This window comes from Aegilops tauschii, chromosome 5 (assembly GCF_002575655.3).
Source record: "Aegilops tauschii subsp. strangulata cultivar AL8/78 chromosome 5, Aet v6.0, whole genome shotgun sequence".
Lineage (NCBI taxonomy): Eukaryota > Viridiplantae > Streptophyta > Magnoliopsida > Poales > Poaceae > Aegilops > Aegilops tauschii.
In genome coordinates, this window is record NC_053039.3 from 561,182,779 (window position 1) to 561,204,805 (window position 22,027).

General features: G+C 45.1%; 1 protein-coding gene and 1 non-coding gene across 2 annotated transcripts; one reads left to right on the plus strand and one right to left on the minus strand.

Moving 5' to 3' along the window:
• Nucleotides 1–12,386: 12,386 nt before the first annotated feature.
• Nucleotides 12,387–12,468, plus strand: TRNAS-CGA (transfer RNA serine (anticodon CGA)). Its single transcript has one exon. It is a non-coding gene; the product is annotated as a tRNA-Ser (tRNA).
• Nucleotides 12,469–15,272: 2,804 nt separating this feature from the next.
• Nucleotides 15,273–17,074, minus strand: LOC109780937 (uncharacterized). The gene is made up of 2 exons (XM_020339518.4): nt 15,831–17,074; nt 15,273–15,552 (listed from the first exon to the last, which is right to left on the minus strand). Exons 1-2 carry the CDS (start codon nt 17,043–17,045, stop codon nt 15,484–15,486), a joined length of 1,284 nt encoding a protein of 427 aa, XP_020195107.2. The 5' UTR covers nt 17,046–17,074; the 3' UTR covers nt 15,273–15,483.
• Nucleotides 17,075–22,027: the final 4,953 nt, after the last annotated feature.

Below are 22,027 nucleotides of genomic sequence, written 5' to 3' on the forward strand. Positions count from 1 at the left end.
ATTAACGATATGTGGGTCAATGAACCCAACATCATGGATGTTTCTTATTTTGCATTCCCAAATCTTCAATCTGCATAATAGCGTACGCAACAATATAGTTAGGACAATATATATATATATATATATATATATATATATATATATATATATATAGTGCAGGCAATGAAGAACGAGATGAGGTAGAAATAAATCACTTACAGAACGTAGCAACTCAGCATAGATTTGTCGAGGTCACGCAGATTGAACAGCTGGAACAATTCACTCATATGAATTTCTACAGAGTACCGTTTGGTGTGATGCTCATCTGTAACATCCGCATAAACATATTCTTTGTCGGCCCATGTTATGAATTGCTTGTACCAACGTAGCAGATTTCGCATTTGTGGTGGTAGACTCTTTTCCCGCGCAGGCTCGACGAGAGGCCCATTCCGCACATATTGTAATGCTATCTCACATACTGGCGCATCCTCAAGGCCTAAGAAGGCACGAAGAGTCAAACCAATCTCGGACGCTTGTTTCATGGCACCCGGTACAGTCAATCCAAGTGCTGCCGCAGCTGCTATGATCTCGGGGTCCTCTTCCGGACCGGCTTTCACTATGAGCGGGGGGATCGATTGTTTCTTCTGCATCCCGAGTTGGTCAACTTGTTTCCCGCTTTTTTTTCTTTCTTCTTTCTCCTCCTTCAATATTTTTGCTTGCCTACGAAGTTCATGTCCATAGTCGTCAGGCATATTCAGCTCGACTTGGGACGGTGTCGTCAAAAAATCCTTAGCCCACTTCTTTTGCTTCTCAGTGAATACTTGCTTGGGCTCAGGCTCTTTTTTCGCCTTCATATCCGCCTTCCATTTCTCATAATCAGCAGACGCGGCCAATTTGGTTTCAGCTTCACTAAGTTCCCCAGGCCTTGGGAGGAGAGGCTTCAGTGATGGCTCCGGTACCCTTGTGGTCTTAGGTACATAAGGGTCCGGGTTAATAGTCCAGGAGCGGGTTTCCTTGCTGTCCGCCTGCTTCCGCTTCTTCGCCGGAGGTGGATTGGGGGGCGTCGTACCCGCCGGAGGAGGATTGGGGGGCGTCGTACCCGCCGGAGGTTGTGGATCGGGGGACGGCGTCGAATGGCGTGAAGGAGGTGTAGGTGAACCACCACGACCACCACCACCGCCACCACCACCACCACCACCATCGGAGGGGGGTGGACTTGCTAGCCTTGGCGCCTCGCCTGGAAACACTATGTACTTCTTTTTCCATAGAATGAACTGGCGCTTGACATCTCCAAGTCTTCTCTCCCCTTCGGGTGTAGGTTTGTCAATCTCCAGGTCCTCAAACCCTTGGACTATGTCTTCCACCGTGACACGAGCATAGCCATATGCAATGGGGTTGTTGTGGTGGAGTGCTCCAGGTGTACAGGGTAAAGCACTGCCGCTAGCTACCTTCGTGGAAACGTTCCCCACGGGATAATGCAGATCACATTCTTTCATCTCCTTTACATCATCCACGGGGTAGTGAGGCTCCGGTGCACGAATCTCGATCATCGGTGCACTAGCACCAGGCGGGGCATCCGTGGAAGCCACGCTGCTTCTCCGCTGCTGGCTTCCGCGATCCGCTTCATGATCTTCATGCGGCCCTGCAGCCGATTTTTCTTTCACTAGTTCATGCACGGTCTGCTTCAACTCATGGAGTTCCGATGCAAACTTCGTCATAAGATCTGCATCCCGGTCCGTCTTTCTCTTACGGCTTCTGTAACAGTACGGGTCATTGTCCTGGGAAAACCCTACTTTCCACGGAACTTTGCCTTTGCCTCGTACACGTCCTCCGTGTTCATCATTCCCGAGGGCTGTTGTCAGTGCGTCTTTCTCTCTGTTGAACTTGATCAAGCCCTCTTGAGCTTGGGTCATTGCGTCAATAAGGGCTTGGGTGGGAGCAAACTGTCTCTGCCGGTGAACACACACCCCTGTCTCCGGGTCTAGCGATCCCCCATGCCCGTACCACCAGCTTTTGGCCCTTGGGTCCCATCCCTCTGTACCTAGAGGGATTCCTCGCACCCTCAGGTCCTCCTCCATCTTCTGCCACCTAGGCTCCGAAAGGCGGTATCCTCCTGGCCCCATAATATGATGGAACTTTTTCTTACTCGCATTATCCTTTTTTTTTTTGATATTTCCTTGAAATGCTCCGATTGCTTTTGCCTCACAAATTCTGGCCAATCATCTTTCAGTTTCTCATGTTGTCCATTGAAATCCGGAGTCTTGCCCTTGTTGACATAGTCACGGGTTAAATTTTTCTTGAAGTTCCGGAATGCTTCGCCCATCTTCTGAAGAGCGAACTCTTTAACTAGCCTCCTCCTCTGACGTCCACCCGGAACCTCGTTACCGAATTCATCGACTTTGTTGTATTCCGGAGGTAGAATGAAATGTTCCATAAGCTTTCTCCAGCAATCCTTTTTCGTTCTCTTGTCGACAAAACTGAAACCAAGACGTGCCTTCTTTGGCTCCTTCCATTCCTGGACGGTGATCGGGACGTTGTCTCTAACAACGACTCTGCATTGGTTGATAAACTTTGAGGTGTGCTGTAGGGGCTTGCCGGTTTCACTGACAAACTCAATGGCATATGTTTCTCCTGTTTTCATCGCCTTGGATTTGCCACGCTTTGTCGTACTCGATCCGGAGGGCTAAAAAAAGAAAGAGAGTCGCGCGCGTTAATACATATGTATTCACATTTCAGTAAGTTTGTATCACGAGAGGCTCAATGTATATATATACCTCGCCGGAGGTGGTTGCTACTTGCAATTCGAGATCGTCGGTTGTTGACGGTTGACCTCCGTCGACAATGTCCGTTCCTTCACCTTCTTGATCATCGACAATCTATGTTCCACCATCAAGGTTCAGATAAGAAGAGACTACATCCTCTGGTTGCTCATATTCTGAGCCCGGGACATAAGGAATCTCGTTGTTGATGATGCCCATTAAATAACGTTCAGCCTCCGGATCCCTAAGCGGCTCGGTTCTATCGTCCGCCATATGTCACTCCTGCATGTAGTAAAAATTCTTTAAGTATAAAGGAATTAAAAAATAAGATTAAGGGGACATAGAGGAGGAGGAATTAAAAAATAAGATTCTTTAAGTAAAAATTCTTTTTTTCTTCTTCTTCCTTTCTTCTTCCTCTTTCTTCTTTCTTTCTTCTTCTTCCTTTCTTCTTCCTCTTTCTTCTTCTTCCTTTCTTCTTCTTCCTTTTTCCTTTCTTCTTCTTTCTTTCTTCTTCTTCCTTTCTTCTTCTTCCTTTCTTCTTTCTTTCTTCTTCTTCCTTTTTCTTTTTTCTTTCTTTCTTCTTCTTCCTTTCTTCTTCCTTTCTTCTTCTTTTTTTCTTCTTCCTTTTTCTTTCTTCTTTCTTTTGGTTTTCATTTGGTTTTCATTTTTTTCTTCTTCCTTTTTCTTCTTCCTTTTCTTCTTCTTCCTTTTTCTTCTTTCTTTCTTCTTTCTTTTTTTCTTCTTCCTTTTTTTTTCTTCTTTCTTTTTTTCTTCTTCCTTTGTTTTTCTTCTTCCTTTGTTTTTCTTCTTCCTTTTTTTTTCTTCCTCCTTTGTTTTTCTTCTTTCTTTTTTTCTTCTTCCTTTTTTTGTTTTCTTTTGTTTTTTTCTTCTGTTTGTTTTTTTTCTTCTTCCTTTGTTTTTCTTCTGTTGTTTTCTTTTTTTTCTTCCTTTTTCCTTTTTTCTTCCTTTTTCTTGTTTTTCTTCTGTTTTTCTTTTGTTTTTCTTCTTCTTCTTTTTTCTTCCTCCTTCTTTTTATTCTTTCTTTTTTTCTTCTTCCTTTTTTTGTTTTCTTTTGTTTTTTCTTCTGTTTGTTTTTTTCTTCTTCCTTTGTTTTTCTTCTGTTGTTTTCTTCCTTTTTCTTTTTTTTCTTCCTTTTTCCTTTTTTCTTCCTTTTTCTTGTTTTTCTTCTGTTTTTCTTTTGTTTTCTTCTTCCTTCTTTCTTCTTCTTCCTTTTTCCTTTTTCTTTCTGCTTCTTCTTCTTCCTTTTTCTTCTTCCTTCTTCTTCTTCTGCCGACGCGCGGAGGACGGCAGGCAGGGCCAGCGGGCGGCGGGCAGCAAGGCGTCGGGCGGCAGGCGGCAGGGCGTCGGGCGGCGGGCGGCGGGCAAGGGCGCAGGGCACAGGCGGCGGGCAAGGGCAGGGCACGGGCGGAGGCGGCGCTCACTGGGGACGGGGGCGGCGGCGCGCAGGGCTTCGGCGTCGGCGTCGGCGTCGGGGCAGGGCTTCGGCGTCGATCGGCGTCGGGGCAGCGCTTCGGCGTCGAGAGAGAGGAGAATGGGAAGTGGCGAAACTGCTAAGTGCAGTATTTATAGACGCACCTTTAGTCGCGGTTGGGGAGGCGGACCGCGACCCTTTAGTCGCGGCTGGCCACACCAACCGCGACTAAAGGGTACCCTTTAGTCGCGGTCCGCCTCCCCAACCGGGACTAAAGGGTTTTGGCGCCGCTTTAGTTCCCGCGCAGAAAGACCCTTTAGTCGCGGTTGGGGACAACAACCGCGACTAAAGGGTACCCTTTAGTCGCGGTCCTCCTCCCCAACCGGGATTAAAGGGTCTGTGCTGGAACTGGCGCGGTGCGGTGGGATGTTTAGTCCCACCTCGCTAGCCGAGAGGCTTCGACAGTGGTTTATAAGCGCGGCTGCGCTCACCACTTCGAGCTCCTCTCAAATGCAGGCTTACGGGCCTATTCTGTCACTATGTGCCTGTGGGCCTACTGGGCCTTCTGCGGGCCTGAATCCTGGCCCATTAATGGGTTTCTAGTCGTATTCAGGCCGTGGTGGCCCAGTAGGTGGCATATTTTTTATTTTTTGCCTTTTTTTGTTTTCTTTTTTGCTTTATTTATTTTGTTTTGTTTTTCTTCTTTTTTTTTCTTCCATTTTTCTTCTGTTTGTTTTTTTCTTATGTTTTCTTCTGTTTGTTTTTTTCTTCTGTTTTTCCTTTTTTCTTCTGTTTTTTTCTTCCTTTTTTCCTTTTTCCTTTTTTCTTCTGTTTTTTCTTCTGTTTTTTTCTTCTGTTTGTTTTTTTCTTCTGTTTTTTTCTTATGTTTTTCTTCTGTTTGTTTTTTTCTTCTGTTTTTCCTTTTTTCTTCTGTTTTTTCTTCCCTTTTCCTTCTTTCTTCTTCTTCCTTTTTCCTTTTAAAATCAGAAAAATAAAACTAATTCATTTTAAAATCTTAAAAATACAATTATATATCAAAAAAATCAGAAAAATAAAACTAATTCATTTTAAAATCCCTTGAAGGTTTGATAAAAGGTTTGATACATCATTCAGTTCATCGACCAAATACAAAGTTTGGTACAATAAATTATTACACATCAATTCTTCCCTTGTGTCCCTGCTTGCTTACGATTGTGCCGTATCCATGGAGCATCCTCATCATTTAACTTAATGCTTGGGTCAGTGTTCACTTTGAAGGGCGGAATTTCACCAAACATATTATAATCTTCTGACATGTCTGTCTTGTCCTCCACTCCCACGATGTTTCTTTTCCCTGAAAGAACAATGTGGCGCTTTGGATCATCGCATGATGTACTGATCGTTTTCTTATCTTTCCGTTTCCTCGGTTTGCTACTCATGTCCTTCAAATAAAAAACCTGAGCGACATCTTTGGCAAGGACGAATGGTTCGTCAAGGTAACCAAGATTGTTGAAATCCACCATTGTCATTCCGTATTGCTCGTCCACCTTTACCCCACCTCCTGTTAGCTTGAACCATTTGCACCGGAACAAAGGGACCTTAAAGGAGGGTCCATAGTCAAGTTCCCATATCTCCTCTATGTAACCGTAATATGTGACCTTTTGCCCATTCTCGGTTGCTGCATCAAAGCAGACACCACTGTTTTGGTTGGTGCTCTTTTTATCTTGGGCGATGGTGTAAAATGTATTCCCATTTATCTCGTACCCTTGGAAAGTCGTTATAGTCGAAGATGGTTTCTTGGCCAACATGTACAGCTGATCTCCAACATCATTGCCATTCATTAAATGTTTTCGCAACCAACTGCCGAAAGTCTCCATGTGGGCCTTTCTAATCCAGGATTCAGGCTTCCCCGGGTTGTCCGAGCGTAAAATATTCTTGTGTTGCTCGAAGTACGGAGCCACCAAGCTGGAATTTTGCAGAACTGTGTGGTGTGCTTCAGTCATAGAATGACCGTCCATACATATCGTGGATTCCCTTCCGATCTTGCCTTTTCCACTTAGTCTCCCCTCGTGCCGCGATTGAGAAATACCAATCGGCTTAAGGTCAGGAACATAGTCAATATAGAACTCAATTACCTCCTCATTTCCATAGCCCTTGACGATGCTTCCTTCTGGCCTAGCACGGTTACGAACATATTTCTTTAATACTCCCATGAACCTCTCAAAGGGGAACATATTGTGTAGAAATACAGGACCGAGAATGGAAATCTCTTCGACTAGGTGGACCAGGAGGTGCGTCATAATATCGAAGAAGGATGGTGGGAACACCAACTCGAAACTGACAAGGCATTGGACCACATCGTTCTGTAACCGTGGTAGATCTTCTGGATTGATTACCTTCTGAGAGATTGCATTGAGGAATGCACATAGCTTCACAATGGCTACTCGAACATTTTCCGGTAGGAGCCCCCTCAAAGCAATCGGAAGCAATTGCGTCATAATCACGTGGCAGTCGTGAGACTTCAGGTTTTGGAACTTTTTCTCCGCCATGTTTATTATTCCCTTTATATTCGACGAGAAGCCAGACGGGACCTTCATACTGCTCAGGCATTCAAAAAAAATGACCTTCTCTTCTTTGGTAAGAGCGTAGCTGGCACGACCTTGAAACCATTCCGGATGCCGGTCATCTGGGTCTTTCAAAAGTTGATGGTCCTGCCGTGCTTCCTTTGTATCATTTGTCTTCCCATACACGCCCAAGAAGCTTAGCAGGTTCACGCAAATATTCTTCGTAACATGCATCACGTCGATTGCAGAGCGGACATCTAGGACTTTCCAATATTCTAGCTCCCAAAATATAGATTTCTTCTTCCACATGGGTGCGTGCCCGTCAACTCCCCGCGGAACTGATTGTCCGCCAGGACCCTTTCCAAAGATGACTTTCAAATCCTTGACCATATCAAATATCTCAGCACCAGTACGTTCCGCAGGCTTCGGCCGGTGATCTGCCTTGCCGTTGAAATGCTTGCCTTTCTTTCTTACGTTATGATTTCGGGGAAGAAATCGACGATGACCCAGGTACACGTTCTTCTTACAATTAACCAAACGTACACTTTCAGTCTCATGTAAGCAGTGCGTGCATGCATTGTATCCCTTATTTGTCTGTCCCGAAAGGTTACTGAGAGCAGGCCAATCGTTGATGGTTACAAAAAGCAACGCTCGTAGGTCAAATTCCTCTCCTTTGTGCTCATCCCAGACACGTACACCAGGTCTGGCCCACAACTGTAAAAGTTCTTCAACTAATGGCCTTAGGTACACATCGATGTCGTTGCCGGGTTGCTTAGGGCCTTGGATGAGAATTGGCATCATAATGAACTTCCGCTTCATGCACAACCAAGGAGGAAGGTTGTAGATGCATAGAGTCACGGGCCAGGTGCTATGGCTGGAGCTCTGCTCGCCAAAAGGATTAATGCCATCAGTATTTAGACCAAATCTTATGTTCCTTGCGTCAGCTGCAAAATCTTTGAACACTCTGTCGATCTTTCTCCATTGCGTTCCATCAGCGGTGTGTCTCAACTCCCCGTCGGACTTACGGTCCTCTTTGTGCCATCGCAACGACTTGGCATGCTTTTTGTTCATGAACAGACGTTTCAACCGTGGTATTATAGGAGCATACCACATCACCTTGGCGGGAACCCTCTTCCTGGGTTTCTCGCCCTCAACATCGTCACCAGGGTCATCGCCTCTGATCTTATAACGCAATGCAGTGCATACAGGGCATTCATTCAAATTCTCGTATTCACCGCGGTAGAGGATGCAGTCGTTAATGCATGCATGTATCTTCAGAACCTCTAAACCTAGAGGGCAGACAACCTTCTTTGCTTCGTACGTACTGGCGGGCAACTCGTTATTCTTCGGAAACATATTCTTCAACATTTTCAGCAAATTTTCAAATGATGAGTCACCTACACCTTCTTGTGCCTTCCATTTTAGCAAATCCAGTGTGCATCCCAGCTTTTTCAGACTATTATCGCATCCTGGATACAACGACTTTTTGTGATCCTCTAACATGCGATCCAAATTCTCCCTCTCCTTGTCAGTTTGGCAGCGTCTCCGTGCATCAGCAATGGTCCGACCAAGATCATCAGCGGGCTCATCATGTGCCTCTTCTTCACCTTCACCTAACCCTTCCCCACCTTCAGCATCATCCTCCATGAAAGTATCACCGAAATGATCATGATAGTTGTCATCGATATCATCCCCTTCTTCATCTTCTTCCATTCTAACCCCTCTTTCTCCATGCTTGGTCCAACAATTATAGCTTGGCATGAAACCGTGCCGAAGCAGGTGCATGTGAACGTCTCTTGAGGAGGAGTAACCCTTCTGATTCTTACAGACAGCACATGGACAGATAATAAAACCTTGCTGCTTGTTCGCATTTGCCACTACGAGGAAATCTTTCAAACCCGTAGTGAACTCGCCGGAGAGTCGGGGACCGTACATCCATTGCCGATTCATCTGCATTATTATTATATAAAGTATATAATTAACCATCATGCATTTGTTAAACTAACTAGCTAGAAATAATACAAATTAAACAATGAACTACACACATGCATATTTTATCAATGACACATGAAAGGTTCAAGTTGCTAACCGCGATCGCGGAGGAAAAATAAATGAGAAAGCTCAAGTGTGGCTCGGACACTTCATATCATGTTTGTTTCAGGCTCTCGGGCATTTCATCAAACACCTTGTGTGCATAGGAGGAACCAAAAGCAAACCCACCACCCCCTTCTGAAAATTGTGAAGTGAGCTGAGTGAAGTGAAGTGAGCTGAGTCCTATATATAGGGATGGGCCTTTAGTCCCGGTTGGCCTGGCCAACCGCAACTAAAGGCCTTCGGGGACCTTTAGTCGCGGTTGGCCAGGCCAACCGGGACTAAAGCCCCTCCCGTCCGCCAGCTGGATGGGCCTTTAGTCCCGGTTGGCCTGGCCAACCGCGACTAAAGGCCTTCGGGGACCTTTAGTCCCGGTTGGCCAGGCCAACCGGGACTAAAGCCCCTCCCATCCGCCAGCTGTCGACCGAGCGCGCTGGGCCCAGATAGTTGGTCGCGGGTCTCCTCCCGAACCGCGACTAAAGACCCCTTTGGTCGCGGTTCGATTGTTTTGGGGACTAATGGGGGCGTATGAAAGCCTCTTTTTCTACCAGTGGTTAGGGTCGACCGAACACCTTCAATCTATGAATAAGCCGAGAATTGTGTGAAGATATACCCTAAGTGATTGGTGACCTAGGCCAATGAGGGATAGGTGAGCCTCTGGTGACCAATATCTTAGTGACCGACTTTGCGTCTGAATCTCCTCTAATGAGGACGTAAGCTTGCGTTAAGATTAAAAAAACAAATCTCAGGATAAACAATGTGTTTGTGATCCCCATCTCCATGCTCCTTTACCGCATCTTTATTTTATTACACTTGCATGCTATGATCCCCTTCTCCACGTATGTCGAGCTCTCAAGATGAAGCCCCCAAGAGGAAATACGACGCCAAGGCGCCCCATCGTCCGATCACAGATCAAGGGTTTCCCCGTAGAGGCCGAGATGTCCGGATCCGCGCGCCCGCAAAGCAATGATGCCTCCAGGAAGGTTAACAATGACCGCAGCCGCCGCTATCGCTGGTCACGGCACAAGGCCGAGACAAGGTCTCCACCCAAGCTCCCACACCACTTCAGCTGCACATCACCCCGCACCAGTGCGGCAAGCCCACCAACCGCCACCAACATCAGAACTGCCCATCAGCGAAGAAGCATCGAGATCCACCACAACCAACTGCACCTAGCGGAGACCACCGACGACCAACCTCTAGAACGAGGCGCTAGATCCATCAACAGACGTAGAGCCACCAGATGCAGTGCGAGCCATTGTGCCCTGCCAAGCACCATGCCGACAACAGAGTGAGATTGACCAGTTTATCAATGAGGTTTCTATCTTGTGTCCCAGATCATCCACCACAACATGGTGAAACTCTTTGGGTGCCGCCTCGGGTATGAGGTGCCACTTCTCGTGTCCGAGTTCATCTCCAATGGCACAGCTCCATAGAGATGTCAAATCGGCCAACATACTCCTGGATGACACTTTCAGCATGAAGGTCTTGGACTTTGGCACCACCAGGTCCATCTCCATCGACCATATTCATGTGATCATAATCGTGCAGGGGACATTCAGGTACTTAAACCCGGAGTACTACTACACGGGACAGCTCACTAAGAAGAGCAATGTTGGCAATTTCGGTGTGATACTCGTTGAGCTCTTAACAAGGAAGAAGCCAATTTTCCTCGACCGTCTTGGTGAGAAATAGAACTTGTGTCATTACTTTCTTGGACGGCTCAGAGATGGAACTGCCATGGATATCATGGATGCTCAAATTGTTGAGGAGGTCAGCCATAGTGAGATCAACGAGATCGCCTTGGTCGCGACAATGTGCTTGAGGACTAGAGGAGGACAAACACCTAAGACGAAAGAGGTTGAGCTAAGGCTATAGCTGCTGCGAGCTATAAGGCGACCTCCTAGAACACACAAACAAGAGTTACAAAGGCACGACGGGACCAAGCCGTTGTTAACTCGAATAAAGTCTATATCTACTTCTGTGGCCATGGCCAAGAATGTCAAACTTGGCTTTGTTGGTGATAATTCAGCGTCACAGGTCCTCACGAGGTGGCACTCCATGGAGCAAGAGATGGTATGTTCGTCAGAGTTTCCTCGTTAGATGTAGATTTTGTAACGAAGACGACATCCCCGTGCACTCCGTTTTGTTTATCTACTTTGTTGCAGCATATTGATTTTAGTTTGACAACACAAATTTAACCCTTGTAACTAGTGAGTAGTGTTGTGCGACTAGCACATATGGAAAGCATTGATCACCTCCTGGTGGCATGCGTGTTCGCCCGGCAGGTTTGGTTTCAGGTTCTGGACGCTTGGGGGAAGGAACGGTGGACGCCATGGACCTCAGACATTCTGCTTTCCTGGAGCACCTCGCACACGCCTCAAGCGAGTATCAGGAAGGATTTTCAACGCAATTTTGTTGTTGGTGTTGTGGGAAATTTGGAAGCACCGTGCAATGACATTGTGTTCAACAAGGCCACGCCATGTAGAGCTTTGGTTCTCAAGAGGATTTTGGAGGAGGGAAAGGCTTGGCTTATAGTGGGTTTGTTTATAGGAGACCTGTCGCAAACCTTTGCGGAATTAGTTAGGCGGGTTAGTCGGGAGTAATTGCCTTAGCAATTTGTATGGTGGACGTCTTGCCCTTTCTCCTATGAATATACTGAAAAAGGCTTTCGTCCCGCTTTATATATAAAGCAACACAGCTGAATCTGCTTTGTAAGAGGGTCTTCTATGAATATATAATACACATGTTGATGCGTATTCTAGAAGAACTAATGAGTAGTGTTGGAGAGTGGAAGGATGTGCACACAAATTCAGTATAGGAATGTGCGGAGGAGATTCAGTGTAAGAAGGAAAACACTTGGCTTCAACTGGCGGATCGCAGGCGGGTGTCCGCCGCCTCGTTCGCGTGATGCATGTCTCTTATGGTTTTGCAACTGAGCCCTTGTTGCGGCCTCCCCACCGCAACAACTCATATGTTGGAGGATCTGGATCTGGATCCATCGAGTGCAGATGCCTCTGGTGTTCCTCCCAAGCCTTATCTTACAAAGACGTTCTTGCTCTAACTTTTGCAACATCATTCATGTTGCAAAAGTCTTCCCGCAACATCATCTATGTTGAAAAAAGTGAAGACGAAAAAAAACTGCAACACAACTTATGTTGGATGTTTCTGCAATATGAGCTCTGTTGCAAAGGTTTCCGCAGCTCCTACTTTGTTGCAATAATAAGGACGGGAAGAGCTACCGAGGGGTGCATATTTTCAAGTTATCCACCGGCGGACGTGTAGCACGGCCCGTGTAAGAATGTCTACACAAGATTCAGCGCAAGAGTCTCAAATTGTTTTTACCCCTCAAATTCAGGTAGCCAGGAATCTGTATTTAGCCGCTCAATTGGGGCGTTTGGATTGGGCAAAGCAGTGTAGATAAAAGAAATGAGAAGTACTCCCTCCATCCGAAAATACTTGTCGGAAAAATGGATAAAAATAGATGTATCTAGAACTAAAATACATCTAGATACATTCATTTCTCCGACAAGTATTTCCGGACGGAGGGAGTATCTAACTAGTTTTATCTTTAAACAGTTAGTCGATATGTCCGAGTGGTTAAGGAGACAGACTCGAAATCTGTTGGGCTTTGCCTGCGCAGGTTCGAATCCTGCTGTCGACGCCTCTTTTCTGGGTCGAGCATTTTTTTCACTCTACCTCACTACACATTTGCAGCTCTACCCTTGTTTATTTCTTCATAAATTTGATTTCTGTTAGGGGTAAAAGAGAGCTTATGTTAATTGGGAATCATCAGGTCGCAATCACTTTCACAAAGGGGTATCAATGAGAGGGCTCATGTCATGTGCTACTCGGTTGCTCTCACTAGTATTTTCTCGGACAATGTAATGTAAGCTCCAATCGCTCCCTTAGTTTCCACATATACCACCCACCAATTTGATCTACTGATTTCACAGGCATTGATAGCATTCACAACTGCAGAGCAATCAGACTCAATGATCGATCAGTGGTCTAAGCCGTAACAGGGTGATGAGCCCCAAGACAGTTCCAGGAATTCTTCAACAAGGCTGGCTGCTGAATCCTTGATCTTAGCATTGCCATCGTGGTGCACCACGTCATCACGCGAGTACCACGCCCTCGACAGGAGGATGCACTCTTTGGGCTGCTTCATGAATCTAGTTTTCAGGTAAGGCCAGATCATCTTATTATTAAGGGCGTGTTCGGAACTGATCCAAGTCCTCCGAATCCTCAACTCCAGCTCCTCCACTCAAAATGCTGCTCCACGTATTAGATAGCACTAGAAAAACCTGTTGGACAGCTAGCTCTGCTCCCGATCCAGGAGTAGCTCGGTGGGGAGGCACTAGTGGTGCTAGCGGCCGGTGGAGCAGAGACAGAAACAAGGGAGTCAGGTGTGCCACTCGAACCGTTTTTCACTTGGCGGTGGCAGTTCCATTGTAAATCTTATCAACTCCAGGATTTTTAAGATCTGAGATTTCCAAAATAGTCGCTCCCTCCACTCCTCGTTTTCAACTCTGCAGAGTTAGAGCATCGCACTTCTCGGGGAGGCGTGCGACGGCGCGATGAAGCGGGCCGCAGCAGAGGCGAGACCGCAGCGGCGGGGGCCGGCTCAGGCGCGACGGTGGCTCACAGGCGGGCCGTGTGGGCGGAGCGGCTGCTCTTGGCGGGACGGGCGCGGCTTGGGCATGGCCGGAGCGGCGCGGACGTGGCCTGGGAGGTGTACGCGTGGGGGGGGGGAGGGGGGCGACGACTGGAGAAAATCACACCCCCAATGCAAAACTTTCGCCGGGGCATCCCCAGGAGGCAGAAAAAACGCCTCCTGGGAGGCACAACGGCTGGAGATGCTCTTAGAGCCTTCGGCCCTGCTCCGTCGACTCTTTGAGTGGAGTTGAGGAGTGGTGAGAGTCCGAACACGCTCTAAATAGGCAGTTACATTGGTACACGGAGCTAGTAACAGGAGAAGCTAATCTGAGCAGATGTTCTTCCGGCAAGGACCAATCCTTTCTCATGGTTGTACGTGGTTGTACGCAGAGCCACTCCATAAACATGAATAACTTGTCACCACTCCAAAAAGATGCCAGTAAACGATTTCCTTCTCAAATACTACTATGTAATAAAATATGGTTTAGCTCTACTGATATGAAAAGATTGGACAGGACTATGTTACTACAAGAACATGAATTTGCATTCATAATCTTGCCAACAAGTATCACTAATATTCAATAAGAAAAACTGACAACTAAAGCGACCACAAGATAATCTTGCCAACAAGTATCACTAATATTCAATAAGAAAAACTGACAACTAAAGCGACCACAAGAGTACTGCAGTAATATTACCTTGCTCAAAAAATGCTAATTTGCTGCAGTAACAGCAACTGACATGCAGTACTAGTTCAGCTCACAAGGTTAATTAAGATCTATAATCAAGCCGTGCACAAGCCATCATCATCTCTTGATCGACAGAAAGTCCTAGCTCAGGACAAGGTTTCACACTGCTGATCATCCAAAACTCAGATACATATAGGATCACCCTTACGGACACACAATTTTTTTTTACCAAACTTACTGACAAAATCAGGAATATACATTTTGTGAAAACACAAATTAGCACATTTTATCACAAAAATTTGCCTGTAAATGTTATACTACCCTATGTACATGAGTGGTTCATTTTAGAAAATTTTGAAACTTCAAAACACAGTTCTCAGATTTTCTAAACTGTCCAAGCGAGCTTGGGTTCAGCCATTCCATGTCGAGCACCATGCCCCACTTCAGCATACCCCAACCATTGTTGATGCGTGTATGCCATAATGGACATGATATCTTACCGAAGCCCCAGAAATACCCAGAACAGCAAGCAATTATCTAGCAATGTGCACTAATAAGATCCGAATATGAGGAACACGTGAGTGCAGAAAAACAGCCAAACTCCAAAAGCAACTTGTTTTTCCCATCAAGGACGAACAAGATCGATCAACGAACTACTACACCTCTTCCATGTAATTTAGGTACAGAAAAACATAGAGAAATACGTGTTCCGGATTTTGAGTAAAAGATCTTATCTAAGAAGGAAAACCAGTGGAATCAAACTGGAAATTAGAATGCACCTAAAACAGCTGCAATGATCACTGTAGCATTGCACTCTGACCAAACATATGAACATCTTCATCTCACTAAATGGACACTGAGTCTACTATTATGTGCACTATGGACCCAAATTATGCAACAAATAACGAACTACTCAAGATCTTCATGCAGTTTTGTGGAGCTGCTGAAGGAAAATAAAAACTTAAAAGATCTCAAGGTAGCAATACAGCCCCATATATGTAGTTCCTTGAACATACAGCTCAAGATTCAGTTTACGTCTTATGCTCGTCAGTAACACTGCTTTGCTAAAAAGTTAACACTTCACTAAATTAATTAAGGCATATCAGTGAGACAGCATGCATAAACCATCATCTCAACTCACCAAAGTTCAAACGTATCTCTTTGAAAGATAAATTTAGAGTGCTGGGAGAGCAAACTGTAGAGTTCTCAAAATGGTAAGACAAAGCTGCTGTCTGCAGATGCATTTCAAGCAAATAAAACAACAGAGCACATGGTTCCTACTGCATCTGCAATAATTGGAGGTTCATTACAAGATTATCCTTTCTGCAAGTTTATTCATCACAACACCCTTGTCGCCTCCAAGCTTGCCATCTTTCTTTTTGATGAGAGTGGCCGCCTTTCTGCAAAAATAGATTTGGCAGTGTGATTCCAAAAAGGGTAAACATGGTACTATATAAATTGCCAGTTAAGTTTTTTTTTGAGGGATAAATTGCCAGTTAAGTAATCATGATTGATTAGCTGTAATTACCAAGGACTCAAAAGTTTGATTGGGAACAGTTGAACTGTAACGTTATATCTGATTAGAGATTCATTGTTTTGTTTGCTCCACTAACCTATATAGAGTATTGCTTACAGTTGTTTCCCAATCACAAAAAAGGATATCTAGATACAACTATACCTTTTGGATTGTATAGAAACTCATGTATGGAATCAGAGCATGTAATTTCTTTCTCTTCCATAGCTTCTTCCATCGCTGCGACTCAACATTAATCCCATAGATGCTCAGCTCCGTGGTCACAAAGACGACATCACGGCCCTCCACAGATCCAACCAGTCTAAGGCTTTCCTCGGGATTTTGGATGGGAAGGTTTCTGAGATTGATAATTGTACGTTGACTCCATGAAGCAACTCCATCGGAATCCATCAGTCTTGACCACAGATAGAGTGTTGATTCACTGACATGTGCAAACCCCAAACTGCCATCCTCCATGGCCATGAGGATAGAGGCAGTGGCAATTTGAGAACCCTCAATCGGTGCATCAATCAGTGACAAGCTATGAGAGCTCAAGTCATACTTAAGAATTCCTACACTATCATCATCAACAACCTCAAGCATGAAGTGAAGTGCTGCTTCTTCGATGAGGACAGGGGGCATTGGCTCGAAGAATGTTTCGGCCGGAAGAAGAAGAGCAGGGCATGGCTCGCCCCACGGATCAAATAGAGGGCACGGCTCGCTCCAGTCACCGGTCTCTGGCAAGGACACACAAGCGTACGCAACGCAATCATCATCCTCATCTCCTTTCGAGCCCACGCAAACAAAGACCACCTGGAAGGGACCCTCGTGACAAGCGCGGTGGTCGCAGCCGCCCACGGTGCAGAGCACGGCGGCCCGGTGGCTGTCGACCACCAGGCCGGGTGCTTCCAGCTCCCTCCGGCGGCCCGTCATGGGGTCCCAGACGACGAGCGCCATGGGTATCTGATTCACATCATCCCCAAGAAGGACGCGGCCATGGCGGCAGTCCAGCGGAGAGTAGTCGCGTTCGTGGTCCGGAATGCGCGCGCCGAATTTCGTGGTGGAGGTGAGGTGTGGGACGGGGCCTTGATCCTCCCAGCTCTCCAGCCAGGTATGGAGGAAGCCCAGCATGGGGGGAGCTCCATGGTAGTCGTGGTAGCGGCCGCGGAAGCGAGGGCCGCAGAGGAGGCCGAGCCAGAGCTTGCTTGCGAGGGAGGCGCGCACGAGGTGTTCGGGCTCGTCCGGCGGGAGCCGGAGGAAGATCTCCTCGAGGAGCTCATCCGAGCGATGGTGCCGCCGGCGGCGGCGGCATGGTGGGCGGCGGAGGCGGGGGTTTCGAGAGGGGATCGATGTGGAGTGTGGTGTGTGCGATGGGGTCATTATTTTTTTTCCTAATAAAAATCTAACATATAAAGCCTCCTAGAGTACCCGCTGTCCCAGAGGCATTGCGCTTGCGAATTCACTACAGTGCTTTTGGCTGCTGGCAATTGGTCAACCGTCATCTTTCTTTCACACTTGAAGCAGCTTCACGAGAGGATGACAAGTGGGGTCTGAGCATGTGGGGGCCAACAAACAAAGGATGGGTTTATTTGAAGGCTACGTGAATGATTGGCTGGCGATGAGCTGTTCAGGATTGGGCAAGGGCGATATGAGGGATAGATTTCCGCTTTTGTACTCGGCTGGTCTCTCCCTATTGCATCGGTGGTCCCGATTTGCCGTTTGAGCCCACACTTCAGCGTATTGGGTAGATGGGGCTGGACAAAGGAGCTGTGTGGAGAGCCAGGACCAATCCTCACACGAAAACACAGCGCACCAGGACCAATCCTTTACCGTCCTCGAGCCCCACGCCACTCTTCTCCCATCCGCGTCGTCCGGCCTCCCCTGCTCCTCGGTCCCCCGCCGCCTCACGGCCTCTCGCACCGCTGCCTTTTCTCCCGGCCTCTTCCCCGGCGCTCGAGGTGCAGTAGCGTGGGCGCTGCCACGTTCTCGATCCAGTCGGATCTGGCGCAGGTCGCCGGCATCCGGCACCGCGCGCCGTGATTCCAGATCGGGCGTAGGTCGCCGGCAGGAGAGCAGGAGCGGCTGCTGCAGCGAGTGCAGTGGAGGATCCCACCCTGGTCAAGCCCCACCCCGGCGGCTGCGTGCAGAAGAGGAGCGGTCGAGGATGGCCGGCAGTTCGTGGAGGAGACGCTCGGCACAGGTGAGCTTTTTCTTCACTGTTTACTCATCTTTCCATAGTAATCTGGGCTCATCCACTAATTCATGGCTTTCTTTTTTGTTTTTATATGCAGATAGGGATAGCGAGGAGGAGGTTGTCCCCGCGAGGAGGCAACGTGAGGCTGCACGGGCGCCTCCCCATCTGTGCATCTACCGAGAATGGATGGACTCAAGTGGGTAAGGACGCCATCAGCACGTGATAAGATTAGGTGCTGGGTACCACATCCGCCCAAATCCAAGGTCTCAAGCCACACAGGTCAGCTTCTACTTCATACATGATTTCTTCATCTCAGTTGTACCAGAATAGAAAGCCATGCCTCTGCCTTCACCAAGAGTAGTATTTTCTGCAGGTTTTCCACCATCTCCTACTGACCACGCATGCCTCATAATTTGGTGGATGTACCATTTATGTAGCTTTATTCACTAGGCATGGAGATGGGGCTGTCGCTTTGGTTGTAGCCATTCATATGCATACACGCAAGGATGGAGATTTCAGTTGTGCTTACCTCGACAAAATATCATTGTTGGTAGCATAGCCATATCATTGTACTTGGCATCTACCTTACTGTATTAGGATTCTTAATGTTTCATGAGGTTTTATTTTGTGAGTTCTGGTATTATTTGTTATAATTGCGTGAAACTATTTCTGAACCTATATGACATAAATTTAGTGTTACCAGTCTGCAAGTTATGATAGCAATGGTTTTAACATTTTCATGTTTTATCTTTTTTGTAATCATATCACTTGCGGGGAATATGTTCAGATGTCTCGTGCTTGGAAAGGGCCCATTACACATATCATGGAAACAAGATCTATTTTTGTATTTTTGTAATAATTAAACATATCAGATGTCTCGTGTTTGGAATGTGCAAGCTGAACTCCTCTATCATTGGCGTTAATCTTCCAATCAACAAGGTAAATGGGATACAATATATAATCCATGACTCTTTCCTCGATTCCTTTTACATTATCGAATCTGACGGTCACCATTATTAACCATCACATATTAGTATTAGGATTGAATCTTCTGTGCTATTGCATTTGTTTAGAGAAGTTTTGACCTATACTTTCAGGAACAGTCCACCGGTCAGTTTCTTCGTGTAAAAGGAATTGAGAAAGTCATGGATTTGTACGATTGAATGTTTGTGTTGCTGCATTTGTTCAGAGAAGTTTTGACCTGTACTTCCAGGAACAGTCCACCGGTTGTCAATGCAGTCCATAGAGAACAAGTTGCTAAAAAAATATGGGATGCAGTTAGCCTAAGAGTGACCACTTAGGCACTTACCAAATTTTTGTTAAATTACAAATGGAATCCACTACCATACATGTTCGCATTAGTGATATGTTCATTTCTCCCCTGGATAGTTATCAATGCAGTCCATAGAGAACAAGTTGCTAAAAGAATATGGGATGCAGTTAGCCTATGAGTGACCACTTACCAAAATTTTGCTAAATTACAAATGGAATCCACAGTACAATATTGTACTTTTATCAAATTGCATAAATCAGTGTACTATTTTCATGAATATTATGCAGGGAGCTCCATTCTACCTTGGTTGCTTCAAATAAAAAATCTGCCGACTGAAAGTATGTCAGTTGGTTATTGGTGCTCTTGGCCCTTTATGCTTATTGGTTATTTGCTTCATGTGGTTTCCATTTTTAACTACATGGGCAATTTTAATTTCAGTGTTTATATATCTATCAGTTCTCGTGCTCATTGTAGATTATGCAATACAATTATGTTCAGAGGAGCTTTAGAGTAAAGACTAACCAGTACAAGACCTGTTTTTGCAAGGGCCATTACACATATCATGGAAACAAGATGGTTATTGATTTATGCTGCACAATGCCCTATCTATGTTCAGAATATATTCATGTCTGAATAATACAATTAGAAGCGATAGAAGTGTTCGCTGAAATGGATTTTCTTACTCAACACAATATATTGGCGAGCTTGAAAAAAATAACTTGAAGCAAAGGATGGAGAGTATATCTCAACAACAAGTAATTAAACATGGTAAGTAATCATCACGCCCTTTGAATTTTTTGTTTCTTGTCTAAGAGTTCTGCTCTCCATTAAAATAGCATTTCGGAAATTGCATTGACTTCATGGGATATTAGTCAAGTGCAAACCTTCAGTTAATTTTGCTGGCACTACATTTTCTTTTTGATGTCAACAGAATTGAGGACATTGTGCATTCATTGACATTAACAAGGACCTGAGCATGCATTCCTGAAGTAAGTCTGATGGTTAGCTTAGCAGTGTGTACAAGCATAGGAATTTTTTGCTATGTACTTTGCAGGCTGATTTTAGATATTGAAAGAAGGTTTAGTCGATAGAATGTACCATAAAAACCTTACGCATCTACTCTTTCTTTATTTTTTCATTGCTTTCAAGATTATCAGTTCCCACTAGGTATGTTCACTTCAGGTTGTGGTGTTGAGCCTTCAGCGTTACACTCTGAATATTTAACCATTAGATGACTGAACCTATAAACCTCTTAAAAATGCATTGTTACTTTTTATGTTGAATTAAACTTATTCAGTTTATGAACATTTGTACATGCTGCTACAAAGCATAAAAAGGGGGAAAATAAAAATTCATTTGCTGACTGTTCTTGCATCGATAGTTTTGTGGTGCAAAATAGGAACTAAGAGGCTCACTTGTAGTATTAGACTGTCTATGTTACAGCCAGCACGTTCCATTTTGTTTCTACATATTGTTCGCTAAAGAAGGTTGCAGAGATATCGCTATGGAGAAGAAAAACGTGGTGAGATGGGGATTACAGTTTATTGCAAACTTAGATGGGATTATAGTTTTTGTTTTTTTGTTGGTCATGTTTTCTTAGGATAATTCATTGATAGCTGATCTTGTTGTCTACAGATTTTCTTAGAATTGTACCAACATTGTTCATACTACTGCTTGTGGGGTTATCCCCCTGATTTTGTTAGGAAGCTTTGCTTATAGTTACCTGCAAATTGCTCTTGGATGCGTGAGATCATTTAGTTTCGGATCCATGCTTGTGTGGTTTGCTCGTGCATGCCATCTCTTTTGGCGGTCGGTGTGCAGTCCATGCTACCTGCTTCTTCTTCTTATTTGCTTGTTCATTATTTATATATGATCAACTCAGATGGGGTTGCCTTCTGAATTTAGCATGACAACTATTGATGTTGGTGTAGTATGCTTCCTCATCCGGCAGACCACCACCTACTTCAGTATGTGTGCTTCTGAATTTAGCACGACAACTATTGATGTTGCGTTAGTACGTTTTCTTTAGGATCCAACGGGCGAACATTTCCTCTTTACACATGAAATGCTTCTTCTCTTCTCACTAATGATCGCTATTATAAGCCTTTCATTTTTCTCACTAATGCATGCAAGTTAATTAACTATCTAATAGAATGAAACTCTGCTTCTAGGGTCCAGTAGGTGTTTGTTGTTGCATGTGCAAATAGTGATCCTTGTTGCTCACTGATACATGCATGTTTATTAACCTTTTCTGTTTTTCACTAATGCATACGACCTAATTCACCATCCAATAAAATGAACTTGTGCTTTCAGGGTTCCGTAGGTCTTTTCGCTGACTGTTTGCTTATGTTGTATTTAGGCTGTTCTTTTTCCGCTTTTTCAGATGTATGTCATGTACGTGTAGCCGTGGTTCTAAAACATCTCCATTCTTTTTCTTCCTATCAACGTACTTTGATTCAGTTATTTGACTAAGTAGTATATATTATATTCCCAGGGTTAATTAGTACCTAAAATGCTACCTTTAGTTTCTGCAATTGTTATTATGTTTCATTGATTCAGTCCTGTAGTTCAATTGTTCCAGTGGATTTTGCTAAATTGTTTTCTATCTTTAATTAGTAAATAAAAGGCCTCGGTTGGTTTCTGTAATAATTTCCTTCAAGCTCTCTATAATTGTTTATTTATTAGTTATTACACATATAGAGTTCTTTAATGTCTTTGTTTATAATATGACATTCCCTCATTAGTTTTTTTGTTATGTGGAGGGTAATTTTCTTTTGCTGTGACTTGTGCTTTGTTATGTGCAGGTTGCAGTCACAGGGACGAGCTGGCCGACCATATCAACAAGGTCAACGCAACAGAGTTGAAGGAAATATTAAGGTAAGAGGAAAAATAAAT